Here is a 19488-nt window from a genome sequence, read left to right as displayed (position 1 = left end):
ACACATAACTAGAAGCATTCAAATGATCCCAGATATTCTCAAAACAGTCTATTCTTGTTGATTCAGTTATAGAAAAATATTAAATAAACGCAGTATTAAAACAGGGTTAAGCATAATGTATTTCCATGTATTTTGTTTATCTATCAGACCGTGAGTGTTGGCACTGACAACATTCTACCCACAGCCCTTTAGAAAGAGACTTCTGACAAAGGAAGTCCAAAAAGCTTGGGTGTCACGTGATTCAAGGAGACTTCAATTAGTTGGGAAGCTCATAGTGAGCCACTGAGTTAGAGGCAAATTTATAGTGAAGAAATGCATTTATATATCACAACAATATGTGTAGGTAGCATTTTTATGTAATTCTATCAACAATGTTTTTTGACAAATAAAATCCACTATATTATTGGAAGATTAGTATGGTCAGATGCTGGCATGTGCCTTGTTAACATGTTTTACGGTACATGCTCTGGTCTTGCATAAACATAATTGGCTGGCTCGCACTAGGTTATTTGCATAAGGCGATCTGATTGGCTGACGCACGCGTTGGGGCTTGAAAAGTTGAGAAATGTTCAACATCTGCCGCGAGCAACGGCAGTGAAGCGACATTGACGGATCCACAATTCAGTTTGGCAAAGCATGACGTCACCTGTTAAAAGTAAATGAGAAGCGCTAATGCTTTCGCCCCGTGTGAATGTTCTTTAAGACACGTTTAATTTATTGTACATTAAAATAATACCCCGTCTCAGTGTTGAATCCTTTTTGTTGTTAATATGAACATCTGATGAGAGATGCCATCTTCATTACTTTCAATTATTATCAATCCCTGAATGCATTAATTTATGCATTTTATTAATTTAAGTTATTAATAAATAATTTATTGCATTTAATTTAACCAACCATCAACATCACAGTGCCAAAAACACTCCCCCCATATGTTTTCATGCATAAATTTGAACAATGTACTGCCATTGTGTTTAATAGCCTGTATCTCTAATTACAAAATAATTGATGAAAATTTACCATTAAAAGGCTGTGCAATTAAAATTGGTTTGTTATGTGTTGCTAACATGATCTACTAAAGGGCTCTGATTCTACCACTATTCAATTAACCGTAACTGCTCAATAAGAAATCTAATTGTTCCTAAAAAACGACAAGTTGTGTTTTTTAGCAATATTTGGTTTACTACAGTAATTTCTTGCTTTCCATCCACCAATCGCTGCTGTTATCTGGACAGCGTGTTAGGTTGCACTGCAGCAGAGAGCGGATTAAAGTGAAGGGAGTAAAGACGCATGGACCAGCGAGGTAAAGAAAAGCAAAAAAAAAAAAAAAAAAACTAAACCAATAACACTAAAGTTGACCCCCTGTTGGTGGCTCGGGACTCGACGGCCCGACTGTTTAAGTTGATTTTCAATAAAGTAGTGTTGATTTTTTTGATTCTGGGTCCTCTATGTTTCAGTATCTGGCAATGACACGGGTGTTTAGTTGGTTAAATTAACCCAGAAAAGATTTTTGCTTATACAAAATTAAGTTTAAGGTATGTTTCTTGTCAAACGCACAGTACAGTCAGATCAAAACACCAGAAATAAAGCTTATGGCATGATTTGCGTGGATTATAATAGCCTACATATTCCTACATATTCTTTAAAAAATAGTGATTAAAAACTGGATTGAAGCGCAATCAGAACTTTTCTTTTGTGTCCAGATTTTTAGAGGCCTGCCCATCAAACACTTTCTGCCTGTGGACAACCCTTTTGGGATTGAACGGGGTTAAGAAATTTAAGACCTAAGATGAAAATCTGGTAGTTTAAGACTTTTTAAGTCCTTAAATGTAACTTTCAGAATTTTTGTCTTTTTAAAACTCTGCGAGAAAACCTTAGTTTACCTATGGTAATGAAAGAATTAAAAAGATAATTATTTGTAAAAAGAATCTTGCACATTGCACTGTACAGCAATGTTTTTTACTCCCTGTAGGCGTCTGTAATCTGATCGTTTCTCACCTGTGCAATAGAGTAATCTGATGAGTTGGCAGCCTGCAGTCCTTCATTGCCAGAGATGCCGACACCCACGTGAGCGGTTTGGATCATGCCCACATCATTGGCTCCATCTCCAATGGCCAGAGTGATCACTTTCACTTGCTTCTTCACCATCTCCACTACCTCAGACTTCTGCAGAGGTGAAACCCTGTCCCAAGAAAACAGTAAACAAACAAAGAGGATATCTTCAGATTTTAGAGAGATGTGTGGTTATGTTGGTCATAACCTGCGATCATTTGCTAGTGGTGTGGAATACCAAATTGCTAAGTTTAAAAATATACAGTACTGTGCAAAACTTTTAGGCCACCATGCCAGAATTAGATTATTTTTGTTTCTGCAATGTTATAGTGATCATATATAATTGTTTCTCAGTCTCTTTAATAGAATACATCCATAAAATACAGGAAATGTGTATATAGTATTAAAAACTCTATAAAAATGTAAACTGATGTGTCAAGTTTTTAGGTTAAACTCCCCTTCCACTTGAGCAATAGCAGGAAACTGCAGGATCTCTTAAACCTAAATAAAATTAAATCAGAATTTCAAATTTTAAAGGAAATTAGACTTGCCTTTCCAGATTAAATGACTGTTCTTCAGCTTGAATTTTGTGAAATAATTTTCTAAACAAATGCGATGTGTAGTCCATTGCGACTTATATATTATGTTCTTTTGTCTTCATGACGCATTTTTGATTGATGCGACTTAAACTCCGGAGCGACTTATGGTCCAGAAAAAACGGCACATAAGATAGCAATAAATTAATAAAACTATCAAATTTACATTAAAGTCTGCATGAAACGGAAGTACTGATTGTCTTATTTTCCTCGTCGAGACGTATATCTGAGTGAAACGTTTCTGAAATGGCTTCAGAAATGAGAAAAAAGTTAGGGCAGCACATGATTTCGTCCAATCGAGAACTCATTGGACCGTTTAAAGTTGGGTCATATTGCTACTTGCTAATCGCTGCAATCTTTCCCCGGGTCCCGCCCTTTAGCCCTTCCTTGTGACCGGTTTTTGATTAAAGATTACGAGGGCACATGAATAAAAAAAAAATTAAGCTCACAAATAAGCCATTTGTAAAAAAAATACCACAATATTCCATAAAAATGAGTTATGGAAAGTTATTTATGGATTTTTTTTTAAGTTTACATTTCATCCAGACTTTAAAAACAACTGCTAAATGCATAGCAAGTTTATTTTTATTACTTACTATCAAATTTATAAAAGCCAACTAAAGCAGAAAACCCTAAAAATCTTTAAATAATATAATCGTTGTGCAACAACCTATAAGTCCCACGTTTCAGAAATCTGCAAATGCAATCACATTTACAGTAAGTATTTGGCAGACATTTTCTCCCATATAGTTTGTTTAAGTTTTACTTTTAATCAATAAATGCATTCCCTGGGAATCAAACCCATGACCGTTGGCGTTGCTAGCACCATGCTTTACCAATTGTTTAAAAACTTCACAAACCAATGAACGGTTCCTGCACATTACAGCACTGCATCTGTGTCAGCAAATAAAATGAAAGCTTTTTTTCAGCTAGAAAATGTCCTCTGAGGCTAAACCCCAACTCAATGTTCACAGGTCATTCTATAAGCAATGAACGTAGGGTGATGTAAGGCTCTCCAGTGAACAGGAGAATGCCCCCAATATGTGAGAAGAGCTCCAGAGTCAATTTAAAGTTAATTCATCTACCATATAAGTGTGGCCCTAAATGTGTGTGCCGTGAGTGTAAATAGACCAGATAGATTACATCAAGCATTGCATAATGGCTATGGCACCTGCGGTGTGCGTCGTATCTGGAAATCGACGTTGATTTTTTGCAGTTCCTTGTCACGCTCAATTGGTAACTCGTGTTTTTTTTCTTTTACTGAGTAGAGAAAAAAACGCGCGCACACACACGGTTTAACTTCATTTATATCAGTGTGACATTCTGACGACAATCTCGTATTATAAAAAATAACACTCATTAGTAAATTGCTGCTTTGAGAGCTAGAATAATTATGTTTATTGGGAGGGTTGTGACCTAAAGGAAGGTAATTTGTTCTCTGAACAGCATGGCGACGTTCCTCTTAATTGTCTGCCAGTCACTTGATGTTTTTTTTAAGCGCAGAGAAATGACTAGCGATGGCGTCAGTTCCCTGGAGAGCTGAAAGGGTTATTAACGCACAAAAGACATATTTAACACACACCTGTGGAACAGTAAACAGTAAGCAGAGCTTGACATAACATCATGTATATTTTAAAAAGGTTTTAACATTGGAAAAAGGATTTAAGCTTATATGTGGTTATAGTGAAAAATTGCAATCATTTTACAATAATTATTTATTTTGTAAATAAATTTTTCCCAAGCATATTTTTCACTTTTCCTACACAAAAATTTGATCCATTTATTTTTCAATCTGAAGTAGTAATAAATCAGAAATAGTTAAACTGAATTATTATTCGAGCTCTACAATGTTTGTTGGAACAATTACCCAAGGAATAATTGATGACGGGCCGTTGAATAACCGTCACACCGCAGGGGTGTATTATTTTCAAATAATTCAAAGGACCGAAGTCAATTATTCCTCTTATACCACAGTTACCACAAATAATACTTTGGTGCCTAGTTTTAAGACATTTGAAAGGTTAGGTGTGTGGTTTACAGAAAAATAATCAACACCCATCAAACATTTCTCAGCCAATCAGAATACAGCATTCAACAAGTAAGGAATAATTGACGACGGGCCATTGAATTATAAGAAAATAATGCACACCCAAGGTGCAATGCGGCACGAAGCGAAGCGTTACACCGTGGGTGTGCATTATTTTCAAATAATTCAAAGGACCGGAGTCAATTATTCCTCTTATACCACGCTTACCACAAACATTACTCTGGTGTCTATTTTTAAGACATTTGACAAGTTAGGTGTGCGGTTATCAGAAATTAATGCAGAATACAGCATTTAACAGACCCCTGATGTAATTGAAAATAATACACACCCAAAATGGTAATGCGGCATGTGCATTATTTTCAAACAATTTAAAGGACCGGAGTGAATTATTCTGCTTATACCACAGCTACCACAGATATTGCTTTGGTGTTTATTTTAAGACATTTGACAAGTCCGTAGTGCATTTATAGAAAAATAATGCATACCCATGGAAAATTTCTAAACCAATCAGAATAAAGCATTCAGCAGCCTGTGGTATAATCTCTATTATACCACGGGTCTGTTGAATGCTGTATTCTAATTGGCTGAGAAATGTTCCGTGGGTATGCATTAATTTCTGATAACCGCACACCTAACTTGTCAAATGTCTTAAAAATAGGCACCAGAGCAATGTTTGTGGTAACCGTGGTATAAGAGGAATAATTGACTCCGGTCCTTTGAATTATTTGAAAATAATGCACACCCGCGGAGTAACTGCACTCCGCTTCGCGTCGTGCCGCATTGCACCTTGGGTGTGCATGGTTTTCTTATAATTCAATGGCCCATCGTCAATTATTCTTTACTTATTGTACTCTCAAAATACAGTTTTCTGGTGTTACCTGCAGCATATCACAGCCTTGCATGAAAGGGCCAGGTCCAGGAAGTATTGACGGGCACCGAAAGTGAGAGCAAACTTTAGTGTCTTTCCATCAATGATAAGAGCAAAGTCGTTTTCTTTGTGTAGAGCATCCCCAAGCATGCCGCAGTGATGGCTAAGGGTCTCCCTTGTACCCTGAACATAAAAACACATTATACAGAACAAAAATAAGTTTTACTGCGTGATACACTGTGAATGTTAGCCAAGTTGTAAAAATCCAATATATGTATCTATTAAATAAATAAATAAATGAATGAATGTATATGTATGTATATATGCAGTGGCGGCTCGTGACTGCTCATCCGAGGGGCGCCAATTCAATATATGTGTTCCGAGTGTCATGTGTGTTCTCAAAATATGTGTTTGTTGCGTCATGTGAACCATGTGCAAAATGTGTGTTTTGTCAAAATAAGTGCCTGCTGCACATGCGTCAAAACAGTTTATGATAAAAGAGACGCTCACATTCACAAAATACACGCAAGACACTCCCTTAACAGTAAACTCTGATTACGCATGAGATTATGCGAGTATCTGGCAAATGCGAGCATCTCTTTTATCATAAACCCTTTAGACGCGTCTGCAGCAGGCACTTATTTGGACAAGACATGTGATGCACACAGGATCTCTCGACACGCAGAACAAATATTTTGAAATTACGAACCATACACAAGATGGGCTACATACATGTTGTGAGTGACGAACTTGAAATCGAGTGCCCTAGAAAAAAAAGAAGTCGAGTGTATGTGTGTGTAAAATGGATATCATAAGTCATATTACATAAAATCATCGTAAATAATGCAAAGAACATTCTGTGAAAAGATAATTTTGATATATTTAATGTTGACTGAGTAAGGTCATGTGAAATCAATGTGAAATCCATGACTGAAATCAAATTTTGATGCTCCTAATCCCAAAATTAGGTTATGAGACTTTAGCCTGGATTTTACAGGCAGGGTCACAACTGGTCCCCATCTAATCAGCGCCTACTAAGTAATAATTTAGACTAAATTTACCAAACCCTCCATGTACTCCTCATTTGTTTTAAGAGTTTCAGGCTGTATTTTGTACTTTGGATGTACTTAGGATTTGCTTTTGTACATTTTGCACAAATTACTATGATGGGAATTTGTAATGCTATAAATCATAAAAGTGTTTGCAGACTACCACACATAACCGCTGGTACAATTTCCTCTTTTTCCTTTGCGCCAATGTAATCAATCCCAAGAATAACATGAAATTTCACACACACGGAGCACCAGACACTTCTGCGTGAGGTTTACGTCTGTTTATTGTCAATGCACGGTGCATCAAAGCGAGAACGTGCATGTGGCACGCTTCATTACGGAGAGAGCGGTAAAGCTGGCTGTGATGGTTCGTTTGTGAGAACGAGACCTTTCCGTGGCCGTGACCAGGAAACACAACGGTATGGGAATTTACTCTGAGGGAGAAAAAGAGAAATTTTGCTAGCGCTCAAGAGTCTGAACAGAATAAGAGAGAGCACACGCCCGGGTTTATGTGTTATTTCGGAGGAATGTCCTGCCCCAGCTGCATGGGCTCAAACTGAAAGCCAGGAATATTTCTCTGTGTTGATTAAAACGTGGAAGATGTTAATCAACACTGACTAGGCCAGAGAAAAATTAGGATCTTTGACTTGACCTCGTCATTGTTTTATATGAGTTTAAATGGTAAAAACTGAACATTCAGCAGAAAATATACCTCGTAGTAAGGGGCTGTTATTGTAAGGATTCGGGACGTGTCTCTCGTATTTAGGTTAGGAATGCTGTCGGACCCTATTTAATTTCCCAATTTAATGAAATAAGTGTGGAAATGATAGAGCCCAAACACCCACACCGGCTCTTGGTGTACAGAAGTGTTCAGTAAGAGGAAGAGCACATAAAAAAAAAGAGAAAGATAGCAACAGGTCTGTGGTCAGAAATTCTGCTGCTTCCAATTAAACCTCAAATTCAGAGTCTTCACAGTGCTATCCGTGAGCATTGTGGGTAAACAAAACCCTTGTATATATCTATCAGCAGCTGTCCACCATGTTTCCAACCTTATGATCTAACTCCGTGAAGGCCAACAAAAACAAACCTTTCGGTATCCAAGGACTAAAATAATGACTTGTACATGCAAGACCAAACACACTTAAAGGCTAAAACTGAAAAATGCTATATGCGAATACATAAAGGCAAACAATAATGTGCATTGTATTAGTATACTAATAACTAACAGTTGCATGGGTCAAATGGTGGAACAACACATTTGGGACAATATTAAATAACTATGTTAAACTGTTGACATGTTACCTGAAAAATAACATTAATCTTAACAAAACAGACATTTAAAGGAAACTCAATCGCTCCACTGGGCGCTGAGGTTTGTTACTGCCGCTGCAATGCACAAATGCATACAAGTATGTAAAACAGAGTCACGCAACCTTAACCAAGCAGTCATCTCCGTGTACTTGTTTATCTGTCTGGCCATAAAGTGTTTTGGACTCGGAGAACATGGATCGAGGCATTTCCAGGATCCAGGAACACATGCAAGATCTTTACTGTCTTTGCTGACAGACCATAAAACATCAAGGATCTACAGTATAAAGCTGACATCACTACTAAACTTCCCCAAATAGGCCAAGGGGGACACTGTACTGTATGTGTGTCTTATCCTGCGTGTGTGAGAGAGTGTATATATACTGTATGTTGGGGGTTTTGAGGGTCAGATGCCTAAGGGGAATGAGATTATACCTTGGGGACCAACCAAAGCTCTGCTGGCATAACAAGGCTCTGAAATCCAACCTCAAAGGAAATATTTAGAGAGAGGAGCCATGGGTTTAGAGAGGGAAAGAGAATTTGAAAGAAGCCTCGGGTTTCAGAGAGAAAGAAAGAGAAAGGGCGAGAGAAAGCGAGGAGAAAGAGAGAGAGAGAGAGAGAGAGAGAGAGAGAGAGAGAGAGAGAGAGAGAAAGCGAGGAGAGAGAGAGACAGCTGTAAGGAATTCTGTAAAATGTGGTGTCCATCTTCATTCAGACATCTGTAAGTGGGTGTGTATTCTCATCAGTGTATATATTTAAGTAGAGCATAAAGAAAAGCACATATACGCCGTATAGGCAGAACCGTTACGCTTCAGCACCACAGGCAATTTGTGAACACCATCACAACGTGAAATCAAACCACAATAATGACGGCTAATGTAGACTAATAAGCAGACAAGTAAACCAATGCCTCCATTTCCTTAAAACTTGTTGACTGGTTTCTCCACTTGGTTTAAAGTCTCCCAAACAGGCATGCGTGTAATGGCTGTGCTAGTGCACTAGATGATTATGACTCAGGTGTGTTTGATTTGCAAAGGCATCAGTTCAAATACACAGAACATCAGATCCAGAAGATAAGGACTGATTTAGGCCCTTAGAAAATCCTTTGACTGAGATGCCTGGACTCATATGTGAGAGCTGACATTATAAACACAGAGAGAAAAGACATCGGCCGGTTTATGTCTGTCAGTGAATGAAGTACTGAAAGACAATAAACTACAAATGCATAGACGTAATTACAGACATGTATATAAATACTCCCAGACAGACGCTCGCTGCTAAAGAGCATTTTTGACTGACAGAATCAACTGTCCGGCTAAGCAATTTGTCTGTCCACATTGACAACACTGTGAATGTTACTGTGAAACATTTAGGGATGATCTTATTTAACAGACAGCAATGTAAAGAAAGGACAGGAAAGTACAGGGTGGAGAGAGTGGAACGGGACTAATAAAGGACACCAAGCCGATATTCGAATTTGAGTCTCTGAAAGCACTTCTGCGCTACTTGTCGGAGCACTGCCAACTACACCAGTACTTCTGACATATCATATTTGATTTTTATGAAGATTTTTACTAAATAATCTATGCAATGGATTTAAATAGAGTAAAATTATAGGTAGCTGAAAGCATAACAATTGTGTTTTTAACTCTTTCACCACCACTGACAAGTTATCTTGTTAATTAACTCATTCCCCGGCCGACATTTTTTGAAAATTTGCCCGCCAGCATTTTTGTGATTTTCACAAAAGTTTCATAAAATGCCTTCCAGGAAAATTTTCTTCTAAAAATATATTAACATACAAATATATCAAATGAAAAAAACAGACCCTCTGCTTTCAAACAAACAATAAAAAAGGGGAAAAAAATCTCCTTATAAACTCTTTAATATATTCTTTAAAAACATTTTTTTTGCTTAAAGCTAAAATAATTGCACTGTGGTAAAGGAATTTAGTTAAAGATCAGATTCAGAACTATTATAAAACATACACAAAGTTTAAAATTAGTAAAAAACATTTTGGCTTCAGTTTTTTCATAAATTGGGTACATGTAGTGGATAACTGTGGTATTGCAGATTAACAATAGAACTCATCAGGAACACTTTTTTATGCAAATGTTTTTTTCTTAATTTTAGAGATAACTTGGGGGAAAAAGTTAAGAGAAAACACAATACACATTTCCACTATTATGCACTAGGTGGTGCTCTTACCCACCTTACAAACCACTATAGCATTTATCGATCCAAAAGCAGTAAATACTCTGTTTATGTTGTGATCATCGTTCTGAATCTAATCTCTAATAAAAGTCCTTCACACAAAAAGCTTTTTAATAAAGATTTTTTTGAAGAAACCTATGCATATTTGAAAGGTGATAAAAAGAAAATGAATGAAGATAGGATTAAACTTTTTGTTGTTGTTGTTTAAAGTCGGCATGAATTGGAAGTAGTGATTAACTTTATTTTCCCCAGGATTACATCTATCAGAGTTAAACGGCTTCTTACATGAAAATAAAAGGTAGGTCTGGACTTGAATTTGTCCATCAAAAATGGATTGAATCATTGGAAGTTGGGTCATGTTGCTATTTGCTAATCTTTACCCGGACCCCGTCCAACTGCTATAGCATATGACCGTAAGCACAGAAAAATCGTTTCGAGGAGAGGAGGAGATTTGCGTTTTTGATTAAAGATTATGAGAACACATAAATAAAAAATAAAAAATGAAGCGTAGATAAGTCATTTATAAAAAATACCACAATATTCCAAGAAAATTTTCTGGAAGGCATTAAACGTGTCAAAATCTGGCAACTTAAAAAAAAAATGCTGGCAGGAAAAGAGTTAATAAAGAAATACAAAGAGGAACATACAATGGATCAGGGGTCTCCAACCTTTTTGTGAGCAAGGGCTACCACAATGGATAAAATAATCTGGAGGGCTATTCTTTTATATAGTCTTCTCAAAACTATTTAGTTTTACTTGCTTATTTTATTTTATTTTACTTGTTGATATGTTTTATCATCGTTTAAAATGTTAACATACAAAGAATAAGCTAAGCTAATATATTTTTCATAAATAAACATTAAAATTTAGGCTATTAAAAGAATGTGCTTTGGGCGGCAACTTACAGACCCGTGCAGGCAACCTGTTGCCCGCGGGCACCATGTTAGAGACTACTGCAAAGCTGTGGTGTTAAAATTGGCATCAGCTCTGATAATAAAATCGCAGTCAGAGTAAGTGCATGCGAAATAGACATTTAAAACTTAATTAAGACATCCACATACTGCAGGGGAAAAAATAAAATGCTACAAAAACGTTGAACATACTAAAAAGTTAAATTAATATATTGAGTATCTCTATATCTGGACTCAATTCCTTTCTTCTTTGTACTCACTGTTCACACAATCCCTTCATTCTTTCCTTCCTCTTGGTTTATCTGAACACTATGGCTCTCTTTCATTCACGAGCAGCAAAAGGGACTGGGGACGGTTGCATATTTAATGTGATTATTAAGTCACTGTTCTCTGACCCTTCCCACAGTTCCTTGCATTTCCCTCCACTGAGCTAATCGCCCCACTCCGACGTCCGGAGAAGACTTTAACCCAGGGTGGATGAGTGGGTTCCTTCATTCGTCTCATTTTCCTTTATCCCACTTCATTTGTTTAACGCAAAAGGACGATAGAGAGGCCGAGGGGAAATGTGGCGTATTGTTCCTCTGTTTTTCCTGCAATGTGAGAGCAGAGCAAATCCCACGACCGCCGAGCCGCAGGGAGAGAATTTCTCCTCGTTTTCTGTGTAAGCACATGCACACGCATGGGAGAACGTGCAGTGGCACTCATACGACAACCGGTGGTTTTATGGAGTGCACCTCTCTTCTTTTTCCATTTGCTTCATCTATCATGTTAAACGGCTGTTTGACAGACTTAGAACCATCCGTCATCACTTAAACCCCACCCCCCCGTCACAGCGGGACGCTGCCCCACCCGACGGGGGGTTCTGTTGCATGCGAGAGTTCTGTGAAATGGTTTCTAGAGACCTTAACTTACACAGACAACAGACACGATTTCCCTGCTGGGGCCACCTGACCTGTAGGTTGTACGTGTGTGTGTGTTTCAAATGGTTTCCTTTCTTTTCGACTGGATTTCATATTCAAAAGAATAGATTCTCCCATCAGGGAGTTATTGACCTGCATTGTGTGCATGAAAGAAATTTCAAAACCCTGATCCAAGAACATGACCCATTCCTGTCTTTTAAATGGTACCATGTGGAGCAACAACATGGCTTGCTTTCTAATAAACCACATCTGCACAACACATACAGTGGGGTTCAAAAGACTGGGACATAGCTGAACGTCTAATATAAACCTGGAAATAATTTTTTGGAATCTTTGGAAGTTGAAAAAAATATTCTGTGCAATTTCAAAATCACTTATTAAATATGTAAATGTATTCGCAAGGTATGCTGAGATAACATAGATGAACAGTTTTGAACAAATATGAGTCACATAATCAAGCTATGCGATTTGGAGGTTCATAGTTTGATTTGATTTCACATTGATTTCAATCTTTGACATGACCTTAGTCAATATTGCAGACCTCAAGATTATATTTTCACATAATGTTGTTTATATTATGTAGGACGATTTTATGTAGAAAACAGTAAATCACAAAAAAAATGTCATGGGTTTTCACAGTCAGGGTCACAAATGTGTGAAGCAATGAAACTTTATTTATTGCAGAATGCAAATAAAGGGGATGTGCCTAACATACATCTTACAAAATTACTCAAAACAAGAAAATTTTAAGTTAACTCCGTACCCGTATCCCAATTTGTAATATTGATAACGTATATAATAGGGCTTGTCAAAGGATAAATTGCATACAAAATAAAAGTTTGTTTTTGTATAATATGTGTGTGTAAATATTTTGTATATATATATAAATATACACACATGCATGCATGCATTTAAGTAACATTTACATGTATATATAAAAGTATTTGTATGTTTTTTTCTTATTTTCTAGCATTTTAATATAATTTATATTATATATAAATTAAAAAATATATATTAAAATGCAAATAAATACATTATTTGCATTTTAATATATTTTATTTTATATTATATATACACATTTAAAAATATATATACACATAAACATATTGTTCTTAAATCTATACATGTATGCGTGTATTTATACATGCATAATAATTATACACAATACACACACAAATATATAGGTAACACTTTACAATAAGGTTTATTAGTTAACATTAGTTAATGTATTAACTAACATGAACAAACCATGAGCAATACATTTGTTACAGTATTTATTAACCTTTGTTAATGTTAGATAATAGAAATAAAGCTTTTAATTGTTTGTTCATATTAGTTTTAGCAATTGTTGAAATTAAAGGGACTCTCCACTTTTTTTTAAAAAAAAAAAGCTAATTTTCCATCTCCCCTAGAGTTAAACATTTAATTCTTACCGTTTTGGAATTCATTCAGAATTCAGAAGAGTCAAGTTTTAAATAGGAAAAATATCTAAACTCTTTGGCTACTATTTTTTAGCATGATGCTAATGGTCTTATCAGATTCAATGGATTATGCTAAGCTATGCTAAAAGTGCTAGCGACAGACCCGGAGATCAGCTGAATGGATTCCAAAACGGTAAGAATCAAATGTTTAACTCTAGGGGAGCTGAATAATGAGCATATTTACAAAAAAAGTGGAGTGTCCCTTTTACATCAACAAAGATTAAAAAAATGCCTTATAAGTGCAGATCATTATTAGTTCATGTTAACTAATGTTAACTAATGTTAACTAATGAACCTTATTATAAAGTGTTACAAATATAATATGCAAACACAGTATTTAATGATAAGGTAACTTATTAATAAAGTAAAACATTTTAAAAAGGTTACCCTATACTGGTCTCAGACCTTCCGTTTTATACTTATCTAGCACCTTATCGTTTTAATAGCACCCTATTGTTTGTTGAGACTGTGATATTGTAAATTCCTTATCATTACTGACTAATATATATATATGTGTGTGTGTGTGTGTGTGTGTGTGTGTGTGTGTGTGTTTGTGTATTATATATATAAAATGCTTTTGCAGTATTATGACTAAACACCGGCATGCCAATAAAGTACTTTTAAATGAAACTGAACTGATGAAAGAGGGGAATGGAGAACGAGAGAGGGAGTGATTGCAAAGGCAATGACAGAATAAGGCGGTGAGATCTTTGGATGAAAACCCAAAACACAATCTGTAACCGAACGAATGATGTCACACGCTTTCGTGTACCGTGGTGCTGAAGCGATCTGTCAGCTGTCTTGTCATTTCATTCCTCATAGAGCTTGTGTTACAAACGGTGATGTGTAATTGCTTTTTCAAATAAACATACACCTCCATTCTTATACTCACATCCAGGGTGTCCTCGTTGATCACCAGCAGGCCCATGTTCTTCGTAAGCAGTTTGCAAGAGTGTCCTTCCCGAAAAAAAAGCAGAAAAAAAAAAAATTACATTAACCTTACACTAGGCCCCAAAAGTTATGGTGTGTTTGCAGGGAAACACGGTTCACTTGGCATTTAAACAAATGATAAATGGTTCGCCACAACTTTACATTTCAGTAATACATCAATATTAGTAAGATATGTGGTGTGTAACCACAGCAACGAATGAGTGATGTGACTAATAAGCAGACTGAAATGCGAAATTCTTGATTAAAGTTTATAGTAGACCTGGGTGTAAACCCCCACACCTCATTGGTTTTACTTGTCTCTTCACTGTTTGTGTGAGCTCAACACTGGAAGGCTGACAGCGAGCTCTCTCATCCTGATAAAAAGCATGACACATCCCATCATCCATTAGGATGTGTCTAAACAACATTAAGGACGAAATAGCTCCATGCTGTTTAATGTGTTTTCAACACCTCTGTATTTGGAGAAAGGTGTCCTTGGGGAACTGTGTGTGTGTGTGTGTGTGTGTGTGTGTGTGTGTGTGTGTGAGAATAGAGGTGAATCGCAGAAACACTAAGGTTTAATAGAGGTGAGAGTACAAAAAATTACACAGTGGCGGCAGTAAAATTATATTCTGTTGCGTATTGGATCGCATTTCCTGATGCTATGCTCTGTTTTGTTGCTATGGTATTGTTTGGTGGTTGTTAGGGTATTCTGGATGCCCCAAATCAAAAGACCACGCTATCATATTCTGCTCCTTAGAAATATTATTTCTCTTTAGTGTAAGCCTTAGGAAATGGTTTGCCTGTTTTCGTCCAACAAGCAATGAAAGTCCAGACAATAAGAGGGTTAGTTCACCCAGGTATGAAACTTTTGTCATTTTTTACTCATCCTCATGTCATTTCACACCTGTAAGACCTTTGTTCATCTTCAGAAAACAAATTAAGATTTTTTTTATGAAATCCGAGAGCTTTCTAAGCCCCCATTGATAGCAACGCAACTCACACCTTTTAAGGCCCACACTGTAAATAAAGATTTGTTGGTTCAAAATAAAAAAGTTAGTTACCTGGTAACCTTAAAATTTTGAGTTCATTCAACGTAAAAAATATGACAGTTTTTATTTGGGCTGTCAAAATCGCAGTTAAGCTTTTAACATCTCCAAAGGTGTCGCAAAACTACAGCAAATTCAACAAGACTCCATGTGTGTTTGTATTATGCATCTCATTCCTGTCACCGTTGAACTGTTTGTCTTAATTACAAATTTACATCTTCACCCAAGTTTCTTCTTGGTGTGGAAAGCCGTCTGGTTCGGTTTCCTGACAGGGACCCAAATCTTGACGTATTTCCCCGTCTCACCTCATTCAAACCACTGAAAGTCTAACCTCGCCTCACCGCCTCTTTCCAGTCAGGTGGAACTAAAAAAACTTTTGGCAGACATTAAGGATTTACACAGCGACACCTGCATGACACATAACGGGTACATATAAATATGATTTGGGAAGGAGGCATCAAGGCTACACACAGCGGTTGTATTAGCTCTGTGCTGCTGCAGGGTGGCTTTTACTTTGGTTTGTTGGCAGTGGCTTTGGGTTTGAAGAAGGCATGTTGAGTTGTTTGCGTTGGCCGCATGCTGTTTGTTTGGGCTGTAATCTTTGAGGCTTTACAGTGGCACCCAGTGGCCAGGAGCAACAAACCCACAGAAGCAGCAGGGGCCTGTCCTCAGTCCAGCTCTTTACTTTATGGTCTCATATATTAATAATAAGGCGGTCAGAGGGCTAGTGTTGAGAGAACTGAAGCCAGTTTATGTAGACGGAGCGAGCCAAATAGCGCTAAGTGCCCGCTAACCGGAGATTTAACCAAGCTTGACTTTACTTTATTGATAGCTTTTCACACGGTTTTGCACAAATGTGTGAGATATGAAGTACAGTTTAAAATTTGCTGCAGTGTTTGCATTTAATTTGCAAGTCAATAGAAAATAACTAGTGCTAAAGTCTTGTTTAGTTAATTTGTTTACATCTTAATATTATTTTAGATGAATGATTTATTCTGATTGGTTGAGAAATGTTTCACAGGTATGCATTATTTTTCCATAAACGCACACCTGACTTGTCAAATGTCTTAAAATAATACCAGAGCAATGTCTGTGTTAACCTTAGTACAAGAGAAATTATTGACTCCGATCCTATGAATTATGTAAGGAATAATTGACAATGGGCCATTGAATTTTTCGAAAATAATGCAATGGTAATGCTCCATAAGGGGAGTTACACCGCGGGAGAGGAGTCAATTTTTCCGCTTATACCACGGTTACCACAAACATTGCTCTGGTGGTTATTTTAAGACATTTGGCAGGTTAGGTGTGCGTTTTACAGAATAATCAACACCCGGGGAACATTTTTCAATCAATCAGAATAAAGCATTCAACAGGCCCGTGGTATAATTGGAAATAAAGCACACCTGCGGTGTAATTACCACCTTGGGTCTGCATTATTTTCGAATAATTAAACGGCCCATTGTCAATTATTTCTTACATATTCCATTGTCAAATTTTTTTATTTGATCGCCATTATGTTGTACAAAACCCAGGGTTCCCACACCTTAGTTAACTTCAAATTCAAGGACCTTTCAAGGACTTTCCAGGTCCAATAAACTAAAATTCAAGGACTAAATGTGGGGACCATTTCAAGAGAGGAAGCAAGGTTACATCATGTTACCTTTTACGCTACATTGTTACAGGTCCCTTTGGAGGGAACTCGCCGCTGCGTCACTGCGGTGACACTTTGTGGACGCCTCCATGGGGAAAGTGCGTCTGAATGTGTATATCAAATTCAACCAATGGTGAGGCTTAACAACAAAGACAGGGTGACGCGGAAGCCAGGAAGTATATCGCTATCTGAAATATTGCAAAAGATGGCGTTACAAGGACGCAGGAAGTGTGGCAAGGGAGACGCAGCGTCTCGTTCCCTTCTCAGGGAACAACAGTTACAGTTTTTTTTTTTCAAAAAAACTTCTTGCATAAAATAGGTTCAAGCACTTTCAATGACTTGTATCTATGTATATATATTTTCAAAATCTCCCCAGGGCCTTGAAAATTCCCCCCAGATTCACAAACTTTCAAGGATTTCAAGGACCTATGGGAACCCTGAAAACCTATATGCACCAGTTTGGTTGTGATTTGACCCAAACCAGCATTTTATAGTGTATGAGTTTGTCGTCTGTGGGTGAATTTGACTATAAAATGACCATGACTCTTAAGGTAACCTTAAGAGAAAAAAGCATACAGATTTTTAAAGACATTTTTCTTCTACAAAAAAGTCACATGTGCTGAAAACAAAATGAGGGTGAGTGAATTACGACAGGATTTTTATTTCCTTAACTCCTACTAAGTACATAACACTTCACCACTTTCTGCCATGTGGTCACCTCAGACCTTGGCAAAGGTTTTTCAGCAAAGTTAGCTGGGAGACTTTCATTTCAATCATCCTACGGATTTCCACACATAAAGAGTAAAACGTAAAATACCAAGCAAACATTGATATTTTACAGGGCACCTCTGAAGAGCGAGGTACAGTACAGTAAACTTTCTGAGCGTATACGTTTTTAAGCCCCACCACAGGTGGACGATGGGGCACAAAGGGCTGATTCAGGATCAGTGCTGGTAGGTGGCCACAGACTACACTCTGTTAGAATCTGTTTTTCTGACTTTTGGCTTTTAACGCCAGGCCTGTTTGAAAGCCACATTCGAAATCGTGCAGCTGTCCTGCTAATGGGAGACGACACATAAGAGGTGAATGGGAGGGAGACCCTCGTCTGTTTTGAAAGTCGGTGGAGGTTGCATGGAGAGATCAGAGCTGAGAGAGGACATGTGCGTTGCGTCAGTTTTCGGATGAGGAAAGAAACCAAACACCTCATACCTCTGCGATAGCCAGTCAGGAAGGGGTGTGTTTGTTTGATCAAGCTTTTACTAACATTCTTTACTAAAATTTTATTTAGACTCGCTCCAGTCCATCCTGCTTTAACCTTCCTATAATTACTATTAAATCCAATTGAGTTTAATTCTTTGGTTATTGCTTTTTACAATACCTTGTGTTTAAAAGCAACTTTAAAGAAAAGTGCCTTACAAACACCCCTAAAAAACAGGGCAATAGCAACATTGTGTTGTTTAATAGCCTTTCAAAAGTACATCTTTGCATTTTAAAGAGTTCATATTAGTACCTCAGAGGTACATACTGGTACCAAATAATGCATTTTTGTAACTCATAGGTACGTACCAAATGTTAAGGACCTATCAAAGGACCTATCGTAACCGTATTAGGACCTATCAAATGGTACTGCTCCAGTAAAAACTAGGGACCATTTTTTTCTGACAGTGTGGATGAGGAACAAAATTTGGTCTCTGTTATCGATAAAAATGTCTATACAAACAATCCACTGTCTTTTCTGATCTACACTCACCTATATTAATGGCTGTCTCCTGCTTGTCCCCAGTGAGGATCCAGATCTTAATGTCAGCTTTCATGAGGGTCTCAATGGTTTCTGGGACTTTATCCTGCAGTTTGTCTTCAATGGCTGTGGCTCCTAACAGCTGCAGATTCTGTGCAGAGAACAAAAACATATTCAGGTGCCAAAATGTTTTAGTGAGCTGTGAAATAATTTTAATAACAGTAAAGTGAAGAAAAGTTCACTAAATACTACCAAAATGTTAAGTGTCTTAATCATATACCTTCATATAATTAATAAAATACTTAAACAATTTTAGTAAAATCACTGCAAAATAAATAACTAGGGTAGGTTTTATAGATCCACTGCCACACAGCTTTGGTTTATTATAAGAAAGAGCACAGATCTGAACCCCAACAGGCAAAGTAAAAACATTACACCACATAAATAAGTCATACTTTTACCAAAAAAATAATGCTGTCATGCTGATCAAAGAATAATCCAGTAACTTGTTATCGACTGATACCCAATTTTGGTACAGATAGTTTAAATGTTATGTAAAATGTTAAAGGATTAGTCCATTTTTTTTAAAAACCAGAAAATTTACTCATCACCATGTCATCCAAAATGTTGATGTCTTTCTTGGTTCAGTCGAGAAAAAATTATGTTTT

At 37.0% G+C, this 19488-nt stretch overlaps 1 protein-coding gene across 7 annotated transcripts in view; it reads right to left on the bottom strand.

Moving 5' to 3' along the window:
- The window catches only part of atp8a1 (ATPase phospholipid transporting 8A1), a 148377-nt gene that overhangs the window by 41887 nt on the left and 87002 nt on the right, over positions 1 to 19488 (bottom strand). For all 7 annotated transcript variants that reach the window (XM_073812189.1, XM_065273726.2, XM_065273736.2 and 4 more), the window contains 4 exons: positions 18833 to 18971; positions 14342 to 14406; positions 5574 to 5746; positions 1999 to 2182 (listed from right to left, as the gene is read on the bottom strand). In XM_073812189.1, coding sequence (XP_073668290.1) covers positions 1999 to 2182; positions 5574 to 5746; positions 14342 to 14406; positions 18833 to 18971 — 561 coding nt within the window. The remainder of the gene's footprint in view (positions 1 to 1998; positions 2183 to 5573; positions 5747 to 14341; positions 14407 to 18832; positions 18972 to 19488) is intronic.

This window comes from Paramisgurnus dabryanus, chromosome 16 (genome assembly GCF_030506205.2).
Source record: "Paramisgurnus dabryanus chromosome 16, PD_genome_1.1, whole genome shotgun sequence".
In the NCBI taxonomy this organism is placed as follows: domain Eukaryota; kingdom Metazoa; phylum Chordata; class Actinopteri; order Cypriniformes; family Cobitidae; genus Paramisgurnus; species Paramisgurnus dabryanus.
Note: the sequence above shows the minus strand (reverse complement) of the source record. Positions and strands in the feature narration are given on the sequence as shown.